The sequence below is a fragment of the Emydura macquarii genome, unplaced genomic scaffold (assembly GCF_026122565.2).
Source record: "Emydura macquarii macquarii isolate MOO-44397 ecotype Brisbane River unplaced genomic scaffold, CSIRO-AGI_Emac_v2 contig_2205, whole genome shotgun sequence".
NCBI lineage: Eukaryota > Metazoa > Chordata > Testudines > Chelidae > Emydura > Emydura macquarii.
The window spans coordinates 20,805,891-20,833,021 of NW_027132342.1; the positions used below are offsets into that span (position 1 = coordinate 20,805,891).

General features: G+C 43.0%; 1 protein-coding gene across 1 annotated transcript in view; it reads left to right on the plus strand.

Moving 5' to 3' along the window:
* The window catches only part of GRIN2B (glutamate ionotropic receptor NMDA type subunit 2B), a 226,343-nt gene that overhangs the window by 13,540 nt on the left and 185,672 nt on the right, over window positions 1-27,131 (plus strand). The window contains exon 2 of the mRNA XM_067559660.1: window positions 21,097-21,525. Within this exon, the coding sequence (XP_067415761.1) occupies window positions 21,115-21,525 (411 nt within the window). The 5' untranslated portion in view covers window positions 21,097-21,114. The remainder of the gene's footprint in view (window positions 1-21,096; window positions 21,526-27,131) is intronic.

The following is a 27,131-nucleotide window of genomic DNA, read 5'->3' on the forward strand; positions in this document are numbered from 1 at the left end:
TAAATATTTATCCGTGATAGATTCTGGGCACCATATTCCTGACAGTGCGTTTCATGCACCATTTGCTTTAAATGTTGGGCGATTTCAGCAAACATTTGGAAAGTAACTCTCTCCTCATTCTCTCTTTCTTCCCTCCTCTTTACTTTGTCCCTCTTCATCTTTCACCTTTTCTCTATCCCATTTTCACTCCATCTCTCTCATCTTTTTTTTCTCCCCTCTCTTTTACATGTGAATGGCAAGCAGCCTCGCTTGATTATTATTCACCAGTGTGCGGTTGTGCAAATTGCACCCAGAGTGGATGTCAGCATGTGATGGAGGAGCAGCAGCGCCAGCTCCATCTTAATGAGTTGTCCAACCTTCCTGGGGACAAACAACCAGAAACAAGCACAGTGTGTCTATGCTGAATGTTTGCTTTCCATGCTGGCAGCCCTCAATCCTGGCAACACACATTGAGGAGAGGGCAAGAAAACTCCCTGATCACCCAGGACATCCTTTCATTCCTCCTCCTCTCCATCACACACCCCCTCTATCTGGGCACTGCTGAGCTTGTTCTTCACATGATATGCCAGCTGCTCTGCCGTGACTGAGTGGGCAGCTTAAGGCCTGTCCCTTTAAGGTTAAAACCTTGAGAGAGAGAGAAAATAGGACTAATCATCCCATTAGCTGTGCAGCAGAGATGCACATGGGGACCCATGAACTGCAATGTGAGTTGTGTCTATGCAACTGATTGGCATAATCAGGACCATGAAAAGGTGCAGCTTTAAATTGGGACAGGGGAAAAAAAGCACAGTGTACACCAGAAATGGAACATCTCCATGTGAGTGCTCCATGCGTGGAATGTGCTGCAACTAGAAAGGGAGTGTCACTTGTGAGGGGAAGTGCCTGGCAAAGGGGAAGAGAACCAGTGCTGCACCGTCCCCTACCCTCCCCCCATCCACTGTAGAAGAGCATTCTTCAAAGATAGAATGGAAAGCTGCCCAATCATCACAGTGCCCAAGGCACAGAGAGCTGCAAACGTGCCCCACCCCCTCCCCCATGGAAAAAGTGGATAAGCACGGATGCATTCATAAAAAGTAGAGGCTGCCTCTGTCAGGCTCTTGTCTGATAGTGGCTATGTATGGGGTGCCACGTACTTTGAGTTTGTAGGCTTTAGGCATGGACCTATGTTATGCACCCATCATTGCTGGTGTGCCTCTTCCGGGCTTTTTCCCAGGCTGGCCTCCTTTTGTCTGTGGCTTTCACATTTTTGTGTTGCTGTGGCTCATGAGTCCAGCCAGTTCACTGATCTCCAGGAGAGAGACAATGTGTCCCCTACACACGCCACCTGGGATGTGCGTGCTTTCCCATGCCAACTACCTACATCGCGTTCCTGCGTGGACGTGTCTTCATGTTAAGAGGTTTGCTTGTACTCTTAACAATTCCGTGCCGGCAAGCACATGGGGCTAGGTGCCCATGCTCACCCTGGCTGGTGTGCTCCTGTATGTGGTCATTGCCCAGTTTGCCCCACATCCTTCATCCCGGCCCTTGCTGCTCCAGCAATCCCTCCGCTGCCTGTTCTGTCTCGAGCAGTGCCTAGATTGATTGCCCAGGAGGACATAGCTTGCTGCTGTGGCCATCTCCCTGCACTGTCAAGCCATCTGGTGATGCATCATTATTGCTCTGCACTTTTATTGGCACGGTGATGGCCGTTCATCATCACCCGCTGCTGCTGTTGCACCTGAGTGTGGCTTGTGGGGCTGCACAAGGGCAACGGTAACTCCTCATGGTTATCACTAATAAGAGGGGGGTGCACACCTGTCCCCTCTCCATATAGAAGGGGATGATTTAGCTCAGATGGAGAGAATTGTGTGTAGATTGTTTTCCTCTTATTAAGAGTGGGGCCTTGCAGTTCACAGCAGAGGAATCAGAGGAGAACAGAGCCATCTTGCCAGAGAGACTGGAGGAGGGTGTTCTGTTCACTGTGTGGCAGAAGCAACCAAACCCCTTGGCTGGGATGATGGGCTGGGCAGGGCAGAGCAATCCTAAAAGCTTAAGCAGAATAGAGAAGCAACTCAACAGCCAGAAGGTAAAGGCAGCTCTAATTCCATCCAGGAGAGGACTGAGAGCAGTGAGTTTTGTAAAGAGTAATAACTAGTGAGTGACAAAGTTGTTTGGTTCATATTTCATGGTTTATAGGGCTGGAAAAGACCTCTGGGCCCATCTAGTCCATTCCCTTACACTAGGCAGCTTACTTCCCTGCAGATGTCTTTTGCTCTAAAGCACCTCCCTTGGGGAGTCTGTGCTGCTGCCTAATTGCTTGTTTTCCCCATAATGTCTTACCACCTGAAATTTTTCATTCTTACCTTTTAGGTTATTGCTCCTTTTTCCTTTTTTTTTTTTTTTAAAAAAAAAAGTTAGTTTTAGCAGGGATGAAGCTACAGGATTGACAGCCTTAGAGAAGTTCTTTCTCCATGGGACAGTCTTGGGTGCGAATTTTATCTGCAGTGGTAGTGTAAGCTTCCCAACATGCAGCTTTGTGTCATCCTGGCTACTAGGATCAGAAGGGAGGTCAGTCTCTGTCTGATTCAGTCCTTTATCTTTTCAAGAAGGGGAGAAGGAATCAATTAATTATATCAGTAATTATTCTGTATCTTATCTACAGGATTTGTGCCCACAGACTCCAATTAAGACTGTGGCCCTATTGTACTTCAGACACATAGGAAGATGGTCTCTGTCTCAAAGAACTTACAAGCTAAGAAGGTAAAATACAGACAAAAGGAGAGGGATCAGAATTCAACATACAAGCAAAGGGACCAAGGTAATGACTAGATAATGATAGGCACATGGCTTGTTAGTTCTAGCTTCTCTTCTGCCTCCCACCCTGGACAGATTACATATGAGGAGTGAAGGAGAAGGATACAGTCAAAATATGTACCATATTTATAGACACTGAGCTTGATTCCTTGTTGCCCTGCACCTTGTGCAGCCATTTATACCTGCGCAAAGCGGGAGTGAAATGCTGCCATATCAGCAGGGTGGTGTTTTACACCCATTGTTCAATGGCACAAAATACAGGGTGTTGGGGAGACAGACGCCTTATGGACATTTTCAAACCATAATACTCTATTGCTTTCTGTGCGGTTCCTTGTGGGTGTAAAATGATGCCCAGAAAAATGGGGGCCTGGGTTGAAAATGGGGCCCATAATTTGTGCTTCTAACCAGTGGAGAGGGTGTTCAGGACAAAACAGCAGGATGTCGGACCAGAAAGAGGGCATAGTGTGAGTCAGATAAAGGGCAGAGGACTGATCTTCAAAATTCCCTGCTTACAGTTAAACTGGAAAAGCCTGCAAGGTTTTCCCTGTGATAATTTCAGTGCATCTGGGGCCTGATCCATATTCCACTGAAGAAAGTGAGAGGGTTTCCATTGACTTCATTGGGCTTTGGATCAGGCCCTGGGCTGGGACTGGGAAGCACAGAGGTAGCTGTAAAAATGAAAAATACTGTGAAACAAAAGCAAAGTGAATGTTCTGAGCCTCTGGAAATGTTGTGGGGTCAGTGAGTGGTTCAGGCTTATGTTTGGGGGCAAAGGTTGAAGGGCTGGTTAATAGATTTGAACTGACTTGCTTCACCCATTCATCTCTACTCCATTGTAGGACCCTGAAGATATTTTGCAGCAGTGTCATTTTTAGCCTTTCAGGACACTAATATAGGAACTGTCATGTGAAAATAAGGATAGGGGCTATCCGCAGAGGGCAGCCTGTCACTAGCTGGATGCCACTGTAACAGGATGACCCTAGGAAGGTGTTTCAGAAGACAGGACTAGTATCTCCTGTTCATCTGTCCCTTCGCAAGAAAAGAATGGACAATGCAATGGATGGGGGGAACCACTTTGGTCCTGTCCTTAGTTAAACCTCAGCTCTTGGCTGAATGCTGTCTCTCCTTCCACTTCAATAATGACCCCAGGGAACAGGACCAACAACCCGGTGCCCTGGGCTCTACATTGGCATGGGAGGAAGGTTGATGTCAGGCTGCAGAGGTGGGTTTCTGTATCAGAATGGAGCAAACCAGTTTGGATAGAAACAGAATCCTGAGCATTTTTTCCAAAGTTCAAGCATTCACATTTGGTTGAGGCTTCAAACATTTCATTTCCCTTCCTCCCATGCATTTATACAATGTCTGCCTCTGTGCTTTTTGGTTCATTAGGCCTAGAAGGCTTGAAATGCTTCTAGGGAACAATTGCATTTGTGGTCCCATTGGAAGCGGGAATCACTGGAAACTTCACAAGGAAATCCTGTTCTCAAGTGGTTTCAGTTTTGCAATCTCAAGAGTGTTTGGTTGCTTATCCAAATGGAACCTCCAAACTTTTGGAGACTTGCTGGATGGTAGTTGTAACTCCATTTCAACCCACATTTTAAGAGGGTTGAAGCATCTTTCTTTAGCCAGGGAACATTTTAAAACAGAAAATGGTGTGGCTTTGCCTTGAGTGGGGGACTGGTCAGCCTTGACAGTAATTCCTTATGTTCAACAATAATATTATGCATTTAAATTTCTATAGAGGCTTTCATTCTACAGGATCCTAAAATTCTTGAGAAAGCATGGACCAGATCCTCAGCTGCTGTAAATCAACCAAGTTTCATAGAAGTAAATGGAGCTCTGTTGATCCACATCTGCTGATGATCTGGCCTAAAGTGTGTGTGTGTGTGTGTGTGTGTGTGTGTGTGTGTATAAAATAAATCTACCAGTGAAATGCATTTACTTCTGGAGGGGAATATGCCAGCTTTTTAACAAGACACACAAACACTATGTGACAGTTTAGTCCAGGAAATGAATACTGTCTCTAATTGAAAACTGCAAGGAGAATTTGGGGGGAAATATTCCTTCTCTTGGCAATAATTGTCATGGGGTCTCTGACTTCTATGGTCAGGGTATCAGAACATGGCATCCCTGAAGCAGAGCAACTCAACATCACATCAGAGCAGTGATTCAGTACTAAGTACTCTATTGCCATGGCTTCTTGAAATACCTTGGGTTTCTTTGGAGGTCTCCCATTCAAGTACTGACCAGCCACAACACTGTTTAGCTTGTGAAATCTGACAATATCACAATCCAAACAGGTATGGCTGTGTGGGTATTGGATATGAAGGAATTTTCCTTTGAAACCAATAACAATTTGTGGAATTAAATCAGCACCTTTTTTCCTACTTCCAATTAAACTCGGATTTATTGCTCTGGAGACTTTTTATAAAAATATCTTGTTAGATCCTATCTGGGATACTGTGTGTAATACTGGGCATTAGCTCATAGGAAGGATATTATTACTTTGGGGCAAGTGCAGTGGAAGACAATAGATAATATACCATGAACTTCTACAGCTCCTATAATCTGAAGATCAAAATATGCTTCACTAACAATAAATAATTAAGCCTTCTAACTCCGTGAAGCGGTGCAGTTTTTTCTGTTTTACAGATGTGGAAAATGCACAGAAGGAGCACCTCCTTCGTTTTCAAATAGGGTCTTCTGGGTGCTGAAGTTGGGGTTACATTGCAGCTTTATTTGATGTGGTCCCTTCTAACCAAACTGTATTCAAAATACTTACCAGAGTTTAAAAAAACCCCCAGAGAACACAAATGCAAAGCCAACACCATGGAAGTAGAAAGGAACTAAGAAAAATAAGTAAGTAGGAAGGAAAAACATAATTCAGCAGAGATTTCAGATGGATTGTGGAGTCACAAAGACACAGAAGGAAAGACAAAAAGGATGCCAAGGTTAGCTAAGTGGTGACTGTGGGTAGAGGAGAAGGGAGAGAGAAGGCCCATGTGGTAGGCAGAGGCACGTTTTGGAGAGCTTTAAAAAGAAGGCTTCTGATTCTCATTTACCCTAAGGCCCTTTTTACACCATTCTGACCATGTAAAAGCTTCTTAAAGTAGGAGTAAATTAAACTTACTTTTAATTATTCTTTTTTATTTGTTCTCTTTTATTTTCATTTTTAAGGCTCTTATGCTACTAACGCAAAGTGAAGTGGCCTAAATGTAAATGGGAATCAGGCCCAAGGAGTTTGAACTGTGTCCTGAAATGTCGGAGGAAGCCAGGGGCAGAATCTGAGGGAGGGAGTTGATGTGCTTGCACATCTTTGTATGTGTCGGCAGGCAGGCAGAGGGGAATGAACAGCTAGGTAAGTTGCTGTGGAAAATGACTGAAGTGGAGACTGTGACTGAGTGTGGCAGGCACCACGGCTTCGCTGTGGGGAAGGGAGAGTGTGAGGAAGTCTGGGGAAAATGGATGAAGGCGGCATTAAGCTCAGCTATCATTCTGAGCCAGGTTGGCCCCTTCCATTGCTGCCTCTGAAGTGTTTGTAGCCAATTCCTAAAGCTGGTCACAACTGGCTGTGCATGTCTTCTGTATCCTTCTCTACGGCTATATGAATAAGATATAGTGCTGAGCCGTGTGAGAGGTCAGCCGATGCCATGCTGTGTTCCTAAAGCTGGCAAAGCTTTCTGGCCGCCACCGATGGAAAGTCTCAGTAAGATGAATTGGCCCTGACTTGTCATACAATCACAGGCACAGCATGGTCTGGTGCACAGCACTAATGTACTGTGAAAACATATTGAATCCAGTGGCTTGATGGCTGACTTCTTACTGGTTATTAAACGGAAAGAGAAACTGGGTGGAGAGTCGGGGGAGAAAAGGAAAGAGAGAGATGGGATAGGGAGAAGGAAAAGCCAGATGCAGGGAGGGAGGGAAGTGGGCAAGAGTGAGACAAAAGAAGGGAAGAGAGATGGGGAGGAGAGGAGAGGAGAGAAGGGATAAGTGGTGCTCCTGAAGCTAGAAGCCTCTGTGATCTGAGCTTCCTTTCCCTAACTCCTCCCAACCTAGGCCTCCAACTCCCAGCGTAGTCAAGGGAAGACTCTATTAACTTTAATGGGGGTGAAGTTAGATTCTAGCCAAGGTTTTCAAAAGGGATGGGTGATTTGGGTACTTCTGTTCTTAGGGTGCCCTGGGTTTTTGTTTGCCTTCCTCTGCAGCATGGGGGCACGGCTCACTTGCTGGTGGATTCTCTCTATCTTGAAGTCTTTAAACCATGATTTGAGGACTTCAATAGCTCAGGCATAGGTTAGGGGTCTATTACAGGAGTGAGTGCGTGAGGTTCTGTGGCCTGCAATGTGCAGGAGGTCAAACTAGATGATCATAATGGTCCCTTCTGACCTTAAAATCTGAGTCTATGAGAACTTGAGGCAGTTTGAAACAGGCCCCTATAAATGTTTCAGATTGGGCTCCACCGATCGCTAGCCTCTGTTGACCAGCTTGTCTTGTTTTTCTTAAAGCAATGATAGTAATAATTCAAAGAAATACTTTTAGATCTCCGAGTGAAGTGGAACAGGGATGGAGAGAGGGAAAAGGTCCGTAGCTGACAAGGGCAGGCAATTTTAAAGACGGGAACTGACAGCAAGCCTCTGAATATTCATCTGCCCTTCCTAACGGCCCCTCCAAGTCACATTGCTCTGGACTCCAGTATGTGCCAAATGCTGCTGTCTGCCTTCTTGTCTATAAAAATAAGTTTGACCCAGTCACTCCCATCTTCAAGCACCTTTGCTGGTTTACTTGTTCATTTCGTCATCTCAGCAAAAATTTTCAAAAATGCACAAATGACTTAGTTGCCCAAGTCCCATTTTCAAAAGCACCCGTATCACTAAAGGTATGTTGACACTGCAATTAAAAACCCATGGCTGGCATGTGCCATCTGACTCAGGCTCCCATGGCTTGGGCTGCTAAGCTGTTTAATTGTAGTGTCGATTTCCTGGCTTGGGCTGTAGCTGGCACACTGAGACCCTCCCACCTTGCAGGGCCCTAGAGCCTGGGCTCCTGCCTCAGCCTGGACATTTACATTGCAGTTAAACAGAGGCCAAGTGAGCCGACATGGGCTGGCCGCGGTGTCCAATTGCAGTGTACTTAGGTGCCTAAGTCCCAGTGACTTTCAGTGGGATGTAGATTCCTAGGTCACCTGGGCACTCTTGAATATTTTGCTTCTACTTCAGCCTTGTCCCCTTGTTTCTACAGCAGCAGTCCATGGCTCTGCCCTGGCCTGTCCCATGGACTTTACCTCTCTGTATTTCCTTTCCCACTTCCGCTACTTTGCTGCTGCTTTGTCCTTCCCCACCATCTTGGCACTGCTGGCACAAGAGCTTTACCCTCTGCAGTGCCTGCCACCTGTAATACCCTTCCTTTGTCTCTCCGACTCTTACACTGGGTAAGGACTGTTCATACAGGCTGAGATTCAGCAATCCATCCGTTATTCATCAAAGCATGTGCTTAACTTAGAATCATAAATATACCCTAGGCCATCCCTGGCAAGAGTTTGTCTAACCTGGTCTTAAAAACCTCTGGTGACAGAGATTCCACAACTTTGAACCACATGGTTAAGTGCCATTGAAGTCAATGGGACTTAAATATGTGTTTAAAGTTAAGTGTGTGCTTAAGTGCTTTTCTGAAGAGGGATGGATTTAAGCAGACACTTAAATGCTTTTCTGAACTGGGGTCAAAGGCAGCAGCTTTAGTGCAGAGACTTTTCCATTGCCTGCTGTTGTTGAAGGGGCTATATAAGCAAATAGCCTGCTCCTCTGAAGACCGTTCCCAGGGGTTGGTTTTTTTGTGTGTGTGTTTGTGTGGTGGGATGTAGGTCTAGGCATAGGCCAGACTTTCTGGCTTGCTCTACATGCTGGGAGAGAGGCAACAAATCAGCCAGTCCCACCAAAAGTTCATGAGTGGATCCATCCATTTGTCTCTTCCTCATTCATATGCCCTTTCTGGGTTCACACCACTGCAGGGGGACAGCATTGTGATTATTTTCATTAACAAAAATTTACAAAAACTTTCCTGTTCATATTATATTCTATGAAATCTTTTTTATTTTACAAGATGTATATTTTGGGTCTAAATAGCTTGGTGACAGTGTCCCTTTATGTGGCTTTTTCTGCAGCCCTTGGGACTTCAGCACTATGGTGATTGATGACCGCTGGTTCTCCAAGCGGCTATTGAAAGCAATTCTACGTGTAGTTTGACTACTCTGTGTTCCCCTTCCAGGGGCATTGCGCAGGGAATGAAGGAGTACTAGGTTCAGAGTGGGAGAGATTCAGTGACTTGGGACATTGCTTCCAGTTTCTAACTTTTTTTAATAAGGACTTTTAATTTATTTTTTTTCATAAACTTACAATGCACAGAAAGAGCAGAATGGGCAAAGGCTGCATCAAGAAACTTCACTCAATATGGACAAACAACAGTGGATGGAAAATTCAAAGAGAAACACTTGGTCTGAGGTATTTAAAGCCATGTAAGGGGTTTGGATGCACATTTCCGGTTGCTGTTAATTGAAACGATGTGTCTAGATCCCTAAGTTGGCTTTGAAAATTTCAGGTTAGCTTTCAGTTTGGTTCAAAGTGTGTCTTTAGTTAGGGCTAAAACCAGAATGTAACTACTTTTTAAAAAAGATGAGTTTCTTCATATAAATATTCTTTAGCTGACACCTTATTGATCTGTGTGGAATGAAAGCGGAAAGATTGAGGCCTGGACTACACATAGAAATTGCACCAATTTAAGTCAAGGTGTGATGTTGCACCGGCTTAGCTAACTTGGTGTAATTCTGTGTGATGACACTCTTACATTGTTAAACCTGGCTTATGTTGTTATAGCTGCTCTTCATTAAGCTAAATTGATGTAACCCAGGTTTGAACCCATCCAGAGTGTCAACACACGCAATTGCTTAGTTGGATCAGACGATTTAGCCCTAAATCTGGTGGAGGATGAGGATCTGACATCTGTGATTTGGGAGATCAAGGAACCAGTGTATGAAAAGCCATCATCTTCTTGCGAGCTCTGAAAACCTTGTTTCAAATGGTACAGGCATGAAGTGACAGCTGCTGTAACCAAGCCCTCCAGGTGGGGAGGGTCATTCCGTCTGTTTGGCAATGAGAAACTGTCTCATAGCTGCAAATCTGTCCAACAGAATAGATCCTGGCACATAATGATGGCTCCAGTCTGGCTCTGCAGGTCAAAACTGAAGAGTGCACAACCTGTGCCAAGTCTCTGCGTCTTGGCGTTTACATGCTGGCACTGGTCAGTGCCACACTGACCTGCTATCTCACTTCACGGTGTTTGTGTGTGTGAAGCTCACTCCAGCAGCTCCTCTGACATGTGCCAGCACGTATAACCAAGTCAAACACCACCACCCTCAGTAGCTTTTGTCTTACCTTAACTGTCTCTGGTTTGTCTTGCTAAGGGGATAAAAGAGCTAAGCACGTACTGTGACCAAAGGATGACTAAGGAGGTGATTTGATTAACCACCTACAAATATTGTAAGGGTGGAACCAGCAAGGGGTGGGGGAAGGAATTATTTGGGCTGGATCAAAAGGGTATAATTAAAATAACTGGGCAATAACTGACCAAAGGCTGAATATCAGAAAACATTTCCGAAGGGTGATCGCTATTAGACTGTGGAGCCGTCTCCAAATGGTGAAAACCCCATTGCTTGAGTCATTCCAACCTGTACAAGTTGCTGCAGAATATTCTGTAGAGAACAATTCTGAAAGGGCCAGGAGGAGGCCAAGATAATTAAATAGAGAATTTTCATTTCTAATTGCAATGAAGTACACAGTGCTGGTCTCTCCAGAATCTTGGATGCTGTAGTCAGATCAGATAGCATCCACTTCCCCATGAACAAAATATATATTTGGGGAGAGGGGAAGTAGATTTGGCTCTGTTACAATGGTCTTCTATCAACATGAGAAATATGTGAGAGAGAGAAATCCCCACCTGGCGTTCACCAAGAGAGCCTTCTCAGGAGAGCATGAAAAGGCTCCCAACACCCTCCTCACGCCTCCTTCCCCCAGTGACATACCTGTACAAAGGTCACAGGCAATATGGTCTTTAAAAATGGGGGAGAAGGGAACACTGTTTAGTACAGAGATGGATCTGGAACTCCGCAAACTCTGAGTATGTTTGAATCTGGATCCAAACTCTGCGGCTCAGGGCTGTCTGTAACTTAATGGGAAAGGAAATGACTGAAAGAAAAAGAACAAACTAAAGGAATAAAAGTGATTATAAATAGATTATAGAATCAAAGATAATTTAAGTCAGTGGAAAGACTCCAGTTGACCTTAGTGGGCATTTGGATCAGGTCCATAATGCATTCCACTGGTAGATAGATAAAAGAGAAAATGCTTAATGAAAAATATAGAAAACCAAAGAGCCACACTTGCGGGAGAGAAATAGAGAGAGGAAATGAAGAAAAGTTGCATGTTAGAAAAATTCATCTATGAAAAAAAGATAGAGGGTGTTGGAGTGAAAGAGAAGAACTAAACTCATAGGACATATAGAAATGTTTTTATTATTATTGCATAGAGAAATTTGTGTAACGTGGTCAGAATGTAAGTGGGTTTCAAACATGGTTAAAATCTAAATTGTAGCAATTTTCTTCTAAAATTGCAAAAATGTCCTAGTGGAGAATTCTCCCCTAGGACCTTCCAGAGTGAATTATTTTCGTTCCTATCCTGAATGGGTATTGCATAAATCACTGGGTGGCAGGTTTGTTTATTCACCCTCAGATATCTGTAGCCTCTGCTGCCCTGGCCCCTCACTGACTGAATGTGCTAATATTATTCTTTATCATTATTAATTTCATTTATCAAAATCAAAAGTGTACAAACAAATAACAAATGTCCAGTGCTTGTTCTGAACAGCTGATTATCTAAATTAAACACAGGACTCTCTGGGGCCTGGACTGTCTCTTCATCTTTGCTTGGAAAGTGCCCGGCACAATGGGGTCCTGATTCTGATCGAGGCCCCTGGGCACTAATGTGATAAAAAGAATTAAAACAACAACAACGTAAGTGAACAAAGGGGTTGGGGCCATGATAGGGAAGGACAATGGTTTGAACAGTGAAAGGGCATGAGATGTGCTTTTTGTTACATGCAGCGAGCAGGTTTTTAATACTTAAAAATTTCCAGGGCAGTGTCTAGATCGATGTCAGCGGTCGAGGTCTGCAAAGGGAGGCTGGGTGAATACAGTTACTGGAGGAGGGTTTAAAGGAGGTCAGAGGAGAGGAGCTATGTGGTACACAGGATATGGAAGGATGTTCAAGGCATTAGGGCCAGCCTAACAAAAGACACAGAAGCCCGGATCCATGAAGGGACTTAGGTGTTGCAATGCTCAGCATCACAGTGCTTAACTTTTAGGCACCTAGAAAATGATTGGAACCACACTGCGATACAGAAAGCCGAGTGAGAGGCCTAGGCTCCCTACACAATGAATGAATAAATACCAGGGAGGGAGAGGAATTATTTAAGTTCAGCGCCAATGGGGATACAAGAACAAAATGGATATAAACTGGCCGTTAGTAAGTTTAGACTTGAAATTAGACTCAGGTTTCTAACCATCAGAGGAGTGATGTTCTGGAACAGCCTTCCACGGGGAGCAATGGGGGCAATAAACCTAGCTGGCTTCAAGACTGAGCTTGATAAGTTTATGGAGGGGATTGTATGATGGGACAGCCTAATTTGACAATTAACCGACCTTTCACTACTTGTGGTAATATGCCCAATGATCTGTGATGGGATGTTAGATGGGTGGGTTCTGAGTTACTACAGAGAATTCTTTCCAGGTGTCTGACTGGTAAGTCTTGCCCACATGCTCAGGGTTTAGCTGATTGCCATATTTGGGGTCGGAAAGGAATTTTCTCCCAGGGCCTCTGCCTTTTTTGCCTTCCTCTGTTGTATGTGGCATGAGTCACTTGCTGGTGGATTCTCTGTACCTTGTAGTCTTTAAACCGTGCTTTGAGGACTTCAATAACTCAGTCCTAGGTTATGGGTCTATTACAGGAATGGGGGGTGAGGTCCTGTGGCCTGCATTGTGTAGGAGGTCAGACTAGATGGTTGTAATGGTCCCTTCTGATCTTAAAGGCTATGAGTCTATGAAGTGCCTACAAATGCCATCCACGAAATCAGTATGTTAGGCAGAGAATCATCTTAACTAGCCGAAGGGCAATGCTGAAGAGAGGGATGTGTTCTAAACTCTGCCCCTCTCACAGAGACAGGTACCTAAGTCTGGGCTAGCAATCCACTGTTGGGAACCCCTCTCTTGGAATCTGGCACCTTAGGTGCCTATGGGTTTTCTTGAAAGGATGAGTTAGGTGCCTGCTTCACTGTTCCCAAAGCAGCTGGAGGAGGTGGAGGTAGGGTTGCCCTCCTTATACCTCTTAGCACTCTAACCATGGAGCTCACCTGGAATGTAGGAGGCCCAGACTCAATTTCCCCCCAACCCCCCTTTCTGTCAGAAGGGGAGAAAGCTTCTGAGCAGGAGTCTCTCTCACCTCTCAACTATGGGATATTCTGTTGTGTGGGTCTCTCCTATTGAAACTCTACCACTGCGTATAAATAATTAGTGGGGCAGGGTGGCTGGTTCCTAGATCTCCCACGTGGATGCTCTAACCACCAGTATACAGAGTCATACGTATGCTCACTCTTTTTGGTTCTAAGTATTTGTAGGCTCTGGAACAGCTGCAACAGGACAGCTTGAGGGAGCCCCACATCTAACCATCCTGCATCTCAGTGGTAGAGCACTCCCCTGAGAGGTGGGAGATCCCTGTTCAAATTCTTTCTCCTCCTCAGGCAGAAGGGTAAATTTAACCCAAGCCTCCTGCATCCCAGATGAGTGCCCCAGCCACTTGGGTAAAAGCTATAAAGTGGGCACCGCCTCCTCCAGCAGCCAGATTTTGTGTGGGCTCCAATCTGGGAGGTGGCCTCTGAGCATACTAATGAAATTGGGCCCCACTGACAAGATAGGCAGGCAAACACTTATCACTTGGCTTAATATAATAGCATTTCGATAAACTTAATTTTGTTTTCTCTGCATAGTATCAAAGGTTCAAGTGGCAGTGAGTAAGGATCCTGGAAACAAAAGGTTCCATAGAAAACAAATGCATAACACACTTTCTAGAGACTAAGCTTAACTAACAGGTTAACCTCCTGTCCAAAGAACATTCTTTTGCAATATTTTCTACCAAAGCTGGTTGAGATCCCATTTTCATGAATATAAATGCACTGTCTATTCACTTCCTAGATACAGCATGGGAGGGGGACGTTTGCCTTCTGCTTATGCTCTCCTCCAAAGTTCCTTATCTGTACTTGGATGCAGGGTATCCACCTGTGGCTTATTTTTCCTATGTGCTGCTTCCCTGTTGACTTCACATTTCTTCGTATGTAAATGGTGTCCATTGTGTTACCTTACAATGCTTAATTTATATCTTGACAGAGATAGATGAATAAGCATCTCTTGTCTGACAGAACCTGTTTTTCCCCCTCAGCTGGTGACTCACCTTGATATAGAATCTAAGAACATATTTTCAGCATATGTACATAACTCCTTACATTACTCTGGGACGAATTTTGCACCAAAAATTAAAAATTCTGCAGAATTCTGCCTATTTTATTTGTCACCATAATACAGTGTTGTCATACCAGTTTCAATTATTTTGGTAATTTATTTCAAAATACCTGTCAACAGATATGTCTGTAACAATACAGACAACAAAAAAGATTCAGGAAATGTTTTTTGACCAATATATTTCTTACTAGGCATATTAATGCAGAACTTTGAGTCATAATTCATTTAATTCATTTAAACTACAATACAGAAACATTTTTCCTGCACCCCTCAGAAGCAGTGCAAAGACTTGGGGGAGTTGAGAGTAACAGAGGAACTGAGGAAGAGGGAAGGAATTGCTGGGAAGGAACCTGGGAGTGAACACGGAAGGTTGTTGAATATGGGTGGAAGAAGTATGAGAGTTCTTTTGGGGGGAGAGAGCGGGAGAGAAGTGATTGTTAGGGAGTTGGGGAGCCTCCCCCATGCAGACCCTGGCTGACTGCTAGCCTTTCCCATTCAGCCAGGCACATCTGCCCTGTCCCTGTGTGTCCCTGCACCCCTCCTCACGTGTCCGTGTACCCTCTCATTCAGTCCTTGGCTCAATGCTATCCCTCCCACTTGCCTTTCTGAACCCATCTATGTGACACCCTAGCAGCCTTGTCTGCCCTGCTCTGTCTACCCCCACCTCCCGATATCCTGTGCTTCCTCACCTGGCATGTCACTATGAGGAACACAGCCTCTGCCCCCTCCCTATCTACAACTGGTTGCGCTGGTCAGTGAGCTGGCTGTCCTCTCTTCTGGTGCCACAGCAGCCCCTGGTGGGTGAAAGGTGAAACTGCAGCACCTCTCCGGCAGAATGTATTTTCGGCAAGGAAAAAAATTCTGCGGGTGCCATGAATTCTTCATGTGCACAGTGGTGCAGAATTCCCTCAGGAGCATTACATTGTATTTCTACATACATTTAACAATGATATTAGTAACCAGTGTCACCCCAGCTTTCGTTGAAGTTCTCATGACATTCTTTGGTGAACCAGAATGTACATACCAGACTCAAGACATTTGTGTAACCCCCTTTTGAGTTGGCATTAAGGGGTTCTTTGATCACAGGGCTGTCATGCAATTTTGCAAGTGGATTGCAATCCTGACCTGCATCCCTTACTATTTCAGTCCTGGTGTCTGCTTAAAGCCACATAACATGATATATGACTTAAACCAGGTCTGAATTGCAGTTCTCAGAAGTGACAGGATGGTGTGTGGGGATGAGGCCCCCTTTAGTCCCACCCTTTTTCTTCCCAGAATTCTCCTGAGATCTCACAATTCATTTGGGAAGCAGCTAGAGTAAAAGATTCTCAAGTCTTTTTGTCCACCATGTAAACATAGAAAGAAGACTCTTCTTTGGCGTAAGAACATTGGAGTTCCCTTACCAAAACAGTCTAATGGCTTGGCTGGTATGGTATCCTATTTTCTACCCTATTTGAACAGACCAATGGCTCAACTAATCCAAAGTCCTGTTCCCAATTATGCCTAATGCCAGATTCTTCAGAGGAAGATGTAAACACCTATAATGCATCTAATTATATGTACTATACCAGTGGTGAGGTGAATTTCTTCCTGACCCCACTGATGATTTGCTTATGCCCTGAAGCATGAGGGTTGTCTTTGTATTGGATGGGTCAGTTAAGGTTATAGTCAGGGTTAGCAAAGGGTTAAGATTAGAGTTAAATTTATGGTTAGCATTGTGCTCAGGAGGGTGATTATAGCTAGTGTTGTGATAGGGTAGAGGGTTATGGTTAGCACCAGAATCAGGCTTATGATTAGGGATGGGTCAGGGCTAGATCTGATTCAGAGGTGAGTTTAGCAATGGAGTTATGGTTATGGGTAGGATTATGGAGTTTGAAGCCATGCTACCCGGATCTGTGATCTCATGCCATCTCAGGCTAAGCAGGGCAGGGTCCAGAAAATGTTTGGACATGAGACTTCCGAGGGAGGTCCAGGGTGTTGAAGGAAACGATGTTGGCAGTTGACTAGGTGATGCTCTTCTTCTTGAGTCAGCAATGGATCAATTGTCCAGCCAGGTTCCCCTTAAGCTGGCACCCTGCTAGCAAGCACTGTGCATTTAGCTATGCGTGCAGAGCAGGGGAGGCATCCTGCATCAGGAAACATCTTTCTTCTGGCCAGGAGAGAGGTCTCCAAGATTGTTCCTCCTGTGTTGCTCTCTGACTCAGACAAGGGGATGCTGGGGCTCCCCTTCCTGCTACTGCCTCTGGCTGGGAGGTGCGTAGGGCTCGTTGGGGTTCCCCCTCTGCCTCTTGCTGCCTCAATAGACAACACAGCTCTGGGAAAATGAGTTGGATTGTATAACTCCCCACACATTGCCATCAGAACAGCTAACTAAATTCCAGCTCCTAGGCCTCACTCTGCCCTCCGTTCCATCTGGGTAACTGGTTTCCAGCCTACCTGATTAACCAGTTACCTTGTACAGTGTTCGAATGACACCCTATTTAGAGTTACATCTGTTAGATTAATGAGAAGCTGTTTGTGTGCTTGACATATTTTGAAATATTATGTAGAAATATCTGCAGTTACTGAGCTGTACTTTGTTCACACCTCCATATAATTTTCTATTAATACTTGTCTCAGATGTAATCTGTATAAAAATATGATGTCAAAGATCCCATGGCATTTTTAAGTGTATTAGCCCTTGTGTCCTGGCCGAATTCCAACCTGAGTAATGACTTTCTGCCTACCTAAATTCCCCTTGCAGTTTCAGTTAGAGAAGTTTGTTGTTCCCTTCCTCTCCTAACAATTGTTGTGTAACATTGCTCTGCCATGCTAAATAGATGTTGCATTTCAAGAAAGGGGTGGCTGCATTTTAAAGGTGGGTGAAATCAGATTACAGGCTGTAAAACCCTTTTAGCTCACCACACTCTGGTATATTATTTATCTCAGAGAGAGACACACACACACACACTCTATTATTATATGGTAAGGTATGAAAGGTTTTATTGGCCAACCTTGAGTTTGGGATGGCCACATTGCTCAGGAATAGCAAAACCACAAGAGGATAAGTTTGCCCCCCTAAACGAGGTCCAAAATGCCTCATATAGCACCATCAGGTATCCTGTTCATGCCACATAATTTACCAAAAAGCTGTTTTAAAGAACTTTTACAATATATCAGTGATATTTTCCATTAACCTCCACATGTAAAGAAAGACTCCTTGAATACTAACCCTGGTTGCATTATTAATTGTGAATACATTATTACAATATAGCCCTTTTTATGCTAGTGAGCCAATCCTGATTTCTGCACAGGTATTTGTTGTTTGCATGTATTCACTGAATAGTTTATATGTACAACTTTCAGCCAGTGGGGGTGTCCAGGAAATGCTTCCTTTGTTTCTGCTCCTTGAATGGATGATTGAAACTTTATTCATTTATTTTTGTTTAAAAATAATGACAAGGAATACTCTTGTTCTTGCACAAATACCCTTTGTCATGTGTGAATAGAGGTATTAGCGTGAATAGCAGCCATTACCCGAACATTTGTGTGAACAAAACCTGTTCATGTGGAACGTGGATAATAAAGGTTACGAACACAGGCAAACCAAACACTTTAGGGCTTGTCTACATTAAAAAAAGCTGCAGTGGCACAGCTACCTACACTGACCGAGTATTATATTTCTCCCATTGGTGTAGGTAATCCACCTCCTTGAGAGGTGGTAGCTAGCTTGAAGGGAGAAGTCTCCTGTCGATCCAGTGCTGTCTACACCGGTGGTTAGGTCAGTTTAACTGTGTTGTTTGGGGTGTGGTGTTTTTCACACACCTGTGTGTGAAATTTCCTAGTGTAGACCAGGTCTTAGAATCTGAGCAAATGTTTAGGAACACATTTTTTGTAGTGACTGACCAGCAATACCTAGTACCACAAACCCACCTACGCAGGCCTTGTGGGGTGGGGGTGGAATAATAAATTTCAGAAATCTTCATGAACTACGTAATTGTGATTGTAGGGTCGAATTTCTTAATTGACAAAAATGATTTATCCCATTGAAAGAGGAATTCCTGGCTTTCTTGTCCATGTTGAGGCTTGCTGGATTGTGAGATATCAGTCCTAAAACCTCTCAGGAGTAACCTGTAAATTGCTGAGTTCCTTTTTCCCATCCCATCCAGGAAGAAGTTAAAGATTCCATGGCTTTGATGGGAAGAAAAATGGAAGCAACTTTGGTGTCTTGGCTAGCATTTTGTCTGTTAAGAAAGCAAGTCTAAGGTTGAGTGCAAATGCACAGCACCTGCCATGTTTATCTGCCTAGTTCCTGCATTGCTAATATCCAATTCAGTGCTTTGTAAAACATTTCAAAATAATCAATATGAAAGGGGTGCGCTGTAAAGTCAGATTCTATTCTCTGGGCATCACAACTAGCCATTGCATAACCAAGTGCATTATAATGTGTGAGAATAAGTAGGAAGTTCACAAGAGACTAATTTTAAAGAGAACAAATATAACATGAAAGTAAGCGAGAGAGAATAGAGTGCATTAAAGTTAATAAAGCATTGCCGTAGTGGGGACCACATTATTTCACTGTGAAGGAATCTAATTTAGCAACTTGTATTTGGAGGATAACAGTCCTGCTGGAAAGAAGTTAGCTGTTCATTTTGCTGAACTCTTGAAGTCTCTTGGTCCTCCTTGTGAACTTGCTCTCAGAAGGAGAATTCAGTAGAAAGGCAGGAATCGATTGACTTTTCACGTCTACAGTACTTTCAGCCTCTAAGTGGATTTGGTTCCTTCTTTGAATATTTATTGTCTGTTTGTTTGTTTAGTGATATTAATGCAGCGTGTGTACTGTCTGCCTGCCCTGGGCAAGAGAGACTAGGAAATTGAACGTAGGTCTCCTCCAAATCAGGGCAGAAAACTAGCCTTTTGGTGACCATGCAAGCAATACTGTCCTATTAGCCACTGGCTCTGTTTAGGACGACAGACCATATAAAGCAGGGCAGGTTGTACATTCTCTAAGATCCTGCCTGTCTCATTATATCTATCTGTGAAATTGGAGAGAAGAGGAGATTTTGATAAGGTTGTGTAAAATAATAAATGGTCTAGATAGGTCCAGCTGGATCATCCTCTTTACCCTCTCCCACAATACCAGGGCAAGAGAGCAGCTGGTGCAGTTTAAAAGAAATCCTGGTATATGCCATGTTTGTTTAACTGTTTCAGAATGGAATATTGAGGTGAATAGCTTTAATGAGATCTGTAGGTTTGAAGAACAGTCTTCCATAATCAGAAATATATACAACTGCTTGAGAAAGTGATGGGGATTTTTGATTTCATCATGGGACTGGGAACCAGGAACTCCTGTACTTTAATTTTGGCTGCTCCTGACTTCCTCTGTGGGCATAATCTCTCTGTGGTGGTTTGCAGATCCGTAAAGTGATGATAATACTACTTATGCCACAGAGTTGCTGTGAGGATTAATTAGTTAATGTTTGTAAAGTGCTAAATAAATGCTAAGGATTATTACAAGAAGACTGGATAAAGCCTATAATCTATACTGTAGGGAACGGTCCTGCGTAGGGATGGAGTGATGACCTAATAGGTCTCTTCCATTTCTAACTCCTATGAATTTGTTTAAAAGAGTAGACATTTTCAGGTTATGAATCATAGTGACATCTGAAGATACACTAGCTAGGAATGAAAATGCATAAGGTCTATTTTTCCTTGTGCTACAGGGCAAAGAAGGTCATCAGCTGGGGTAGGAAGGAAAATCTTCCCTATGCTATAACAATATATCATTGGCCATGTGCACTGTCAACTTTTGGCCCTCTCTCCCTCCTACCCTCCCCTTTTAAAAACAAACAAACAAAAAAAGTGAATTTAGCGGTGATGAAAGGGGCCCAACTGACAGTCTGGAAATTGAGGTCCTGTATTTATCCCCCTGGTAAGTGGATTATGGGCCATGACTGTGTGTGCATACACCACCCCTGCCAATATACCTCAGCCTTGACTTGGATGGAAGGGTTATGTCGAGAGCTCAGAATGGAGTTCTGCATCCATGACAGGGGATGGATCACTCGATGATTGCCTGTTCTGTTCATTCCCTCTGAAGCACGTGGCATTGGCCTCTGTTGGAAGACAGGATGCTGGGCTAGATGGACCATTGGTCTGATCCAGTATGGCTATTCTTATGACCTAAGCAGGCTTTGAACTCTTTGCTTATGTTGCCTAAAAGAGGGAAAACTGGTGCCAATTGTGTAATGGTTGCTTTTGTGTTTGGGGCACACATTTAGACATAGGACTGACATTTCATATAGGCAACAGGACATCCATTAGAGGGCAACAACTTTCAATCACTATTGACTTGGGTCTGAGATGAAATGGAGATGCAGAGATAATATGCTTTGCATTCCCTGCCCAGTCCCTTAAGCCATCCAACTCCCACCCCACCTCCCCTCTCTCTGAATTGTTAAGTAAAAGCTGCTGCCAGATAGCCTGATTCAAAACCAACTGAAGTTAATGGAGAGACTCCTGTTGATTTCAGTGGGCTTTGGATCAGGCCCAGGGAGTGGATAACACACAAGATGGATCAATGGTCAGATCCAGCACAAGGTGGTCTAATGGACTCGATGGATCAATGATCTATGTTGGAGCTGAGTGCTATACTGACTTCTCATTTAATCTCTTCCTTTTCTCTCTCTCTCTCTCTTCCTTCTCAGGGAGTGTAAGAGCTGAAGATGAGGCCCAGGGCGGAGTGCTATTCTCCAAAGTTCTGGCTGGTGCTGGCAGTCCTTGCAACGACTGGTGGTGGGGCCCGTTCCCAGAAGAGCCACCCCAGCATTGGCGTTGCTGTCATCTTGGTGGGGACCTCAGACGAAGTGGCCATCAAGGACGCCCACGAGAAAGATGACTTCCACCACCTCTCAGTGGTGCCCCGGGTGGAACTGGTGGCCATGAATGAGACAGATCCCAAGAGCATCATCACCCGCATCTGCGACCTCATGTCAGACCGGAAGATTCAAGGTGTGGTGTTTGCTGATGACACAGACCAGGAAGCCATTGCTCAGATCCTGGACTTCATTTCTGCCCAGACTCTCACGCCCATCCTTGGCATCCATGGAGGCTCCTCCATGATCATGGCAGACAAGGTAGAACTTGGCTTTCTTCCATTACAGATCAGGAAAGTGGGATTTAGTATACCAAGAAATAACCTGTCCAGTGGTCCACAGGTGGAATCTCACTTGATCAAATGATTATGGGTTTGGAGAGATTAAAAAAGATAAATGTGTATAGTGTGGCTGAATTAGAGCTACAGGAAACATACTAACTATGTGGAATTATATTAGAGAAACAAGGTGGGTGAGTTACTATTTGTTAATTGGACCAACTTCTGTTGGTGAAAGACAAGCTTTTGAGTTCCACATAGCTCTTCTTCAGGTCATTCTTCAAGAATTATATGAAGCATACCAAGACCTAGGAGAGAAGGGAGTTGTTAAAAGGGATCTGCAAAGGATTTAAATATTTTATTTTCTTTATGATATATAGAGAACCCCTGACCACTGTGTTTTTTCATTTTTGCCTTCACTGATTTAGCTGTAGAATTTCTTGGGGGGTATCAGGGATGTTTACTATGAACATATTTTAATGGAAAGAGTGCAAGTATTGAAACTTTAACAAAACCATCCTCTCTCCAAAATGGTCATTAGTTATTGGAGTTAAATAGGTGTTACACAAAGTGTCAAAACACAAAAATACCACCCATTGCAATCCCCACCCAAAACAAAAGAACAACTAACAACCAGTTTTAATCAGTCTGGCTAGCAACCCCTTCTAATATCAATTGCATGTCTGTCATTCTCTTATATTGTCATAATTTCACTAATTATTCAGTCATGGCACAGTATACCAGTGCAGGGAGAACCTGAATTTCTAATGTGAAAAACAGCAGACCAGATTCCATCTGAACTGCAAGGCAGGTCTCAAACTTGGCCCTATAGAGCTGCCATCCATGACTCTGTGGACACAGAACATGAGAAGTGTCATCTCATGGGTTCTAACAGACAGCAGCCTCATGGCTCTTGATTGGCTCCTCCCCTCATATAAACCCATTGGGTGTTCTAGGAATTGTCCAGGCAACAGTGTGGATCTCCTGTACCTTCCACAACTATTCCTGCTCTTGATCTCCTGGCTTTGACCTTGGCTTGATTTGGACCTTGCCTCCCGACTTGGACCCTGAAACCTGACTTGGGCTCCAATTCTTGGTATTGACCCCAGCCTGGAACTTGACTACAAACTTCTCCATTATACCCAGCCTCAGGTTTGACTCTGCTCTGACCAGATGGTTTTGTTCAGCTGTGAATTTCCCAGCTTGCGAGATTTTTCAGCTGGTGTAGAGTCAGTGTAGCTGGATCCTACATCTTGGTGCAGGAAAGAATCTGGGCCAACAACTCTTTTTTGACAAAACACTGTCACGCTTTCTTTTCTGCATCACAAAGCAAACAAGAGTACAAGCCACTTCATTCCTTTGCAGGTCACCTTTCACGGGATCTGAGAGAGATAACTTGACATAATTGGATGTAATGGAATGAGGGGGGAAAAGCTTAAACTGGATAGTAAGGAAATATGTCCTTGGAGTAAATTCTATTAGACTGTGGAACTTGAACTGTCTGAATTTTTTGTTGTGAATATTTTTCCAATTTTTTTCATTTTTGGGACTAAATTAATCACAAATATGTTTCTCAGTCTTTGATCAACTTTAGAAATGGACAAGTGATATCCAGCAAGTAATTCATTCAGTAAAAAAACTCTCTGAATAAATGACTCTCAAAGGTTTTTCCCCCCCTCTTTTTGTCCAGGTGTATTTACAATAGCTCCCAAGCCTTTTACATCTGAGAGAAAAATCAGGCAACAACTCTGTTGGTTTGATTAGCCACTGCCTTGCACCTTGTTCAGTCATCTACACTTGTGCACAAGAGATGTAAAATTCTACCAAAGCAGAATGTTAGCATTTTACAGACATTTTGCATAGGTGTAGATGACAATACCAGGACCAAAGCACTGAAAAATTGTGAATTTAAACTTGATGGGGCAAATTCCAATTTCAGATTATACCAGTAAAAATCCAGAGTAACTCCACTGACATTGGTGCAATCAGACCAGATTTACACTGGTGTAATTTAGAGCAGAATTTGGCCCACTGAAGTGTCTAAAAAGTTTTTACCCTGTTCTATTTCATTAAAATAATGACGTTATACTGATAAGTGCTTAATGATCCATTTCCACACAACCTCAATAAAGAACATCTAGTATTGGTAGATTTTTAGTTACCTTACTGGAAATGAGTTGTGTAATTATGGTTTGATCTTGCAAGGTGCTGAGTGGTACCTGTGAGGTGCTGAGCATCTTTAACTTGGACAAGAGTCAATTCTGGCTGAGGTTGTTCAGCATTTCACAGCTTCAGATCCTTATTTCAGCTCCATAATCCTGCGCTTAGTTTCATGTCTATCTATAGAGTGGTGTGGATGAAAATCTGTAGAACTGCATAAAACAGAGCTGTGCAATTCCTTAGTCTGAGAGGTAAGATTCTTTTTCTTTAATAAAACACTTGGCCAAATCTTGCCCTCTTGCATGCTATGTCTATGAACTTTTGATTTACTTCAGTGGGAGTTTCATGGATGTACCTGAGAGCAAATTTGTGTCCAAGTCTTAAACCTATGTTAGTACAATATTAAATTGGAAAATTTGAACCTAAAGAGGCAGGAAATTAAAAAAATTAAGTTTCCAGACATAAGGTGACTCTGCTACATTGTGCATATCTATACCTACATCTGTTACTGATTAGACTGATACATATATAATAAACACTAAGTGTAACAAGGCAGAATTAATTATGCTGTTGGAACCTTAACTTTTTTATTTCCTGACTGGTTTTGTTCAAATTTACATAATTACATTAATTTAGATTTTGTACGTAATATTTAATTGTACTGGGTTTCTTTGCAGTTTGTCTATTTCGTTTGATTGGTGTGCATGACTTATGTATAGTGTCTTGCACACAGTATCGTTGGTGGTTTCTTCCTGATGCTAATGCCCTTAATTCCATGTTTTTAGCAGGGGTGTGTGTGTGTGTATTATACATATAAAATTTGTCACCAGAGCAATGCGGCACACTAATCTTTTTGGATAATGAGCCCTGAATTTATCTCCTGGAACAGGTACAACATAGGCAGCAGCAAACTTCTCATACAGTGTCTTACCACCGTGCCTCAACCCTGCTCTGGAGAGACTATCTCTAGGACTGAGAGAATAGCAGAATTGTCAAAGACAGTTCAGTCCTTTTAGTCTCTTATGGGATTGCAAACCATGGTATCAGTCAGTGCCAACTGTGATGGTGGCTTTTAGTGTGGTCATCAATCAGATAGAAAATGGACTAATCTCACAAAATTACTTCACAAAGACTGTTGATTAGAATGGAATATTTTTTAATCACTGCTGACCTGTATCTAAATAGGAATAGATGATGTGGAGGTGAGAAGTACCATATCCCACCTCTAGTACACTGGAGTCAAAAAACGTACATTCTTGAAACTCCTTAATCTTTTCAGATTGCCCAAAATTCTTATATAAATATAGCTTTTTACCGTTACATTTTTATTTTTATGGCCCCGTTTCCTCATCCCTATAGCGACTCAGTGCACTCATGTGATTAGTGGATGCATCTGCTGCTTGCCCAGTGTTTGGGATCAAGTTTCTCCTCTCTCTCCTTTTGGTTTTTAAGCAGAAATTCTTCCCTGGTAGTGACTTGGGACGTGTAGTGGAGAAGACTAATGTTGGGAGAAAACTTTCAAGGCTGCAAACTGAGCTTCATTTCAGACAAGCTGCAAATATGATATCTTGTGTTTGCGGAACAGAGAGTAGAAAACTGGAATGGACTTTTTTGTAAAATATTTTTAATATTTCCCGCTATCGCTTCTGGCCAGAACTGGGAAGTGAGGAGGCAATCATGGAAATGAAAAATTAATATAGAAAGGGATTGAATTTTCACTCAGATTTGGACCAGTTCTCTCTCTCTCTCTTTCTTTCTTTCTTTCTTTCTCTTTTTTTGGTTTCCTTTCAGAAATAGTTCCCTTGTATCCTTAAAAATGACCAAATCCTTTGGCTGATTGGTATATTTAATAATTAAATTCAATTGATTTTCAATTAGAGGAAACCACCCTTGCACCCAGCCCCAGTAATGATGGATGTAGCAAGAGAAGAAGCCGAAAATGTCCTGGGACCCTCATAGCACTGCTAATGAGCCTCATTTCTGTTGGCAGTGCCCTCTGCTATGCCATTCCTGGACACTCTCACAGCTCTTGCCAATTCTGAGCAACCCTACATAATATTGATTGCAAATGCAATGCAGGGGAAAATATTAGGTACATTTACGGGAATATATTTTCAAAACTGAAAACTGCACCCTTTATCTTTGCTTCCCTTTTATTGTTTTTTCTAAAGATGGTCTACACACAGTAGGAAAATCTGTAGAAATCACTAGAAAAATTGATTTAGTTAAATTGATGCAACTTGCATAGTTAAATTAGTACAAAAATGTTGAAGAAAAGCTCCAAGTCTCAGCACCTTTATTTTCTGTGGATCCGATTCTACACTTCTTACTCACATTGAGGGCTAGTCTACACTGAAATGTTAGGTTAACCCAGCTACAGCACTCAGGAGTGTGAAAAATCCACACCCCTGAGTGATGTATTTAAGATGACCCAAGTCCCCATGTGGAGAGCGCTAGGTTGATGCCCCCCAGGGAGGTGGATTAACTGCAGTGATGGGAGATCTGCTGCTGCAGTGAGTGTTTACACTGAAGCGCTGCAGCTGTGCCACAGTAGCATTTAAGTGTAGACAGTGCTTGAGTAGCACTGACCTAGTTCTGCAAATAGTTCCACTGAATTCAAAGATTTTGCAAGACGTGTGTGTTGGGTTCACGTTACCTACTTTCCCTTTCCTCCTTCTCCCACAAACTACCCATTTCTTCTCCACTTTCTTAGCTCCAGTTTGTATCTTCCTTTGCCCTTCCCTTTGTAACCAAGTCTAAAATCTGTAATCTGTGGAAGTCCCACTGGTGGAGAGCTGCTGCTTTAGTAATATGGCAGTGCTGCAGTCAAACATTTCACTGTTCAGTCTGGAGCACTTCCACTCCCAGATGATAGTAGAGGGAAACACAGCTAGCTGGTGGCCATGATACAGTGATGTGATATTACAGACACAAGGAAGCCAAATGAAGTAGGATGAACTAATATCCACTGTATACACTGAAACCAGGACAAAATCGAAGACAGTGGAGCGATGTTGTTAAGTCATCTGATCAATGTAGGCAAGAAAACATTTCACTTTCAAGCTTCCAAAGGTTAATTAATAGAGTTGAGTGGAGAACAGCGATTTCATTTCATGCAGGATTTTGAGATTTCAACATTGGTTTTCGTTTCAGTTAGGAATGAAATCTGAAAATTTAGGAATTCTCCACAAAATAAAATTCTGAAAAGAAAATATAGTTTTGAGTTGATTGAAACACTTTGAACAAAATCAAATGTTTTGCTTCAATTTTACTTTTTAATTTTATATTCTAATAATATAATATTAAATAAAAAAAATAGGAACAAAAAGTCATTTTGAAAGGAAATAGCAAACAATTTTATTCAGAAATTATTGAAATGGGATATTTCAACATTGTCAAACCTACTTTCTTCTTTTCTTCTCTTGCCCC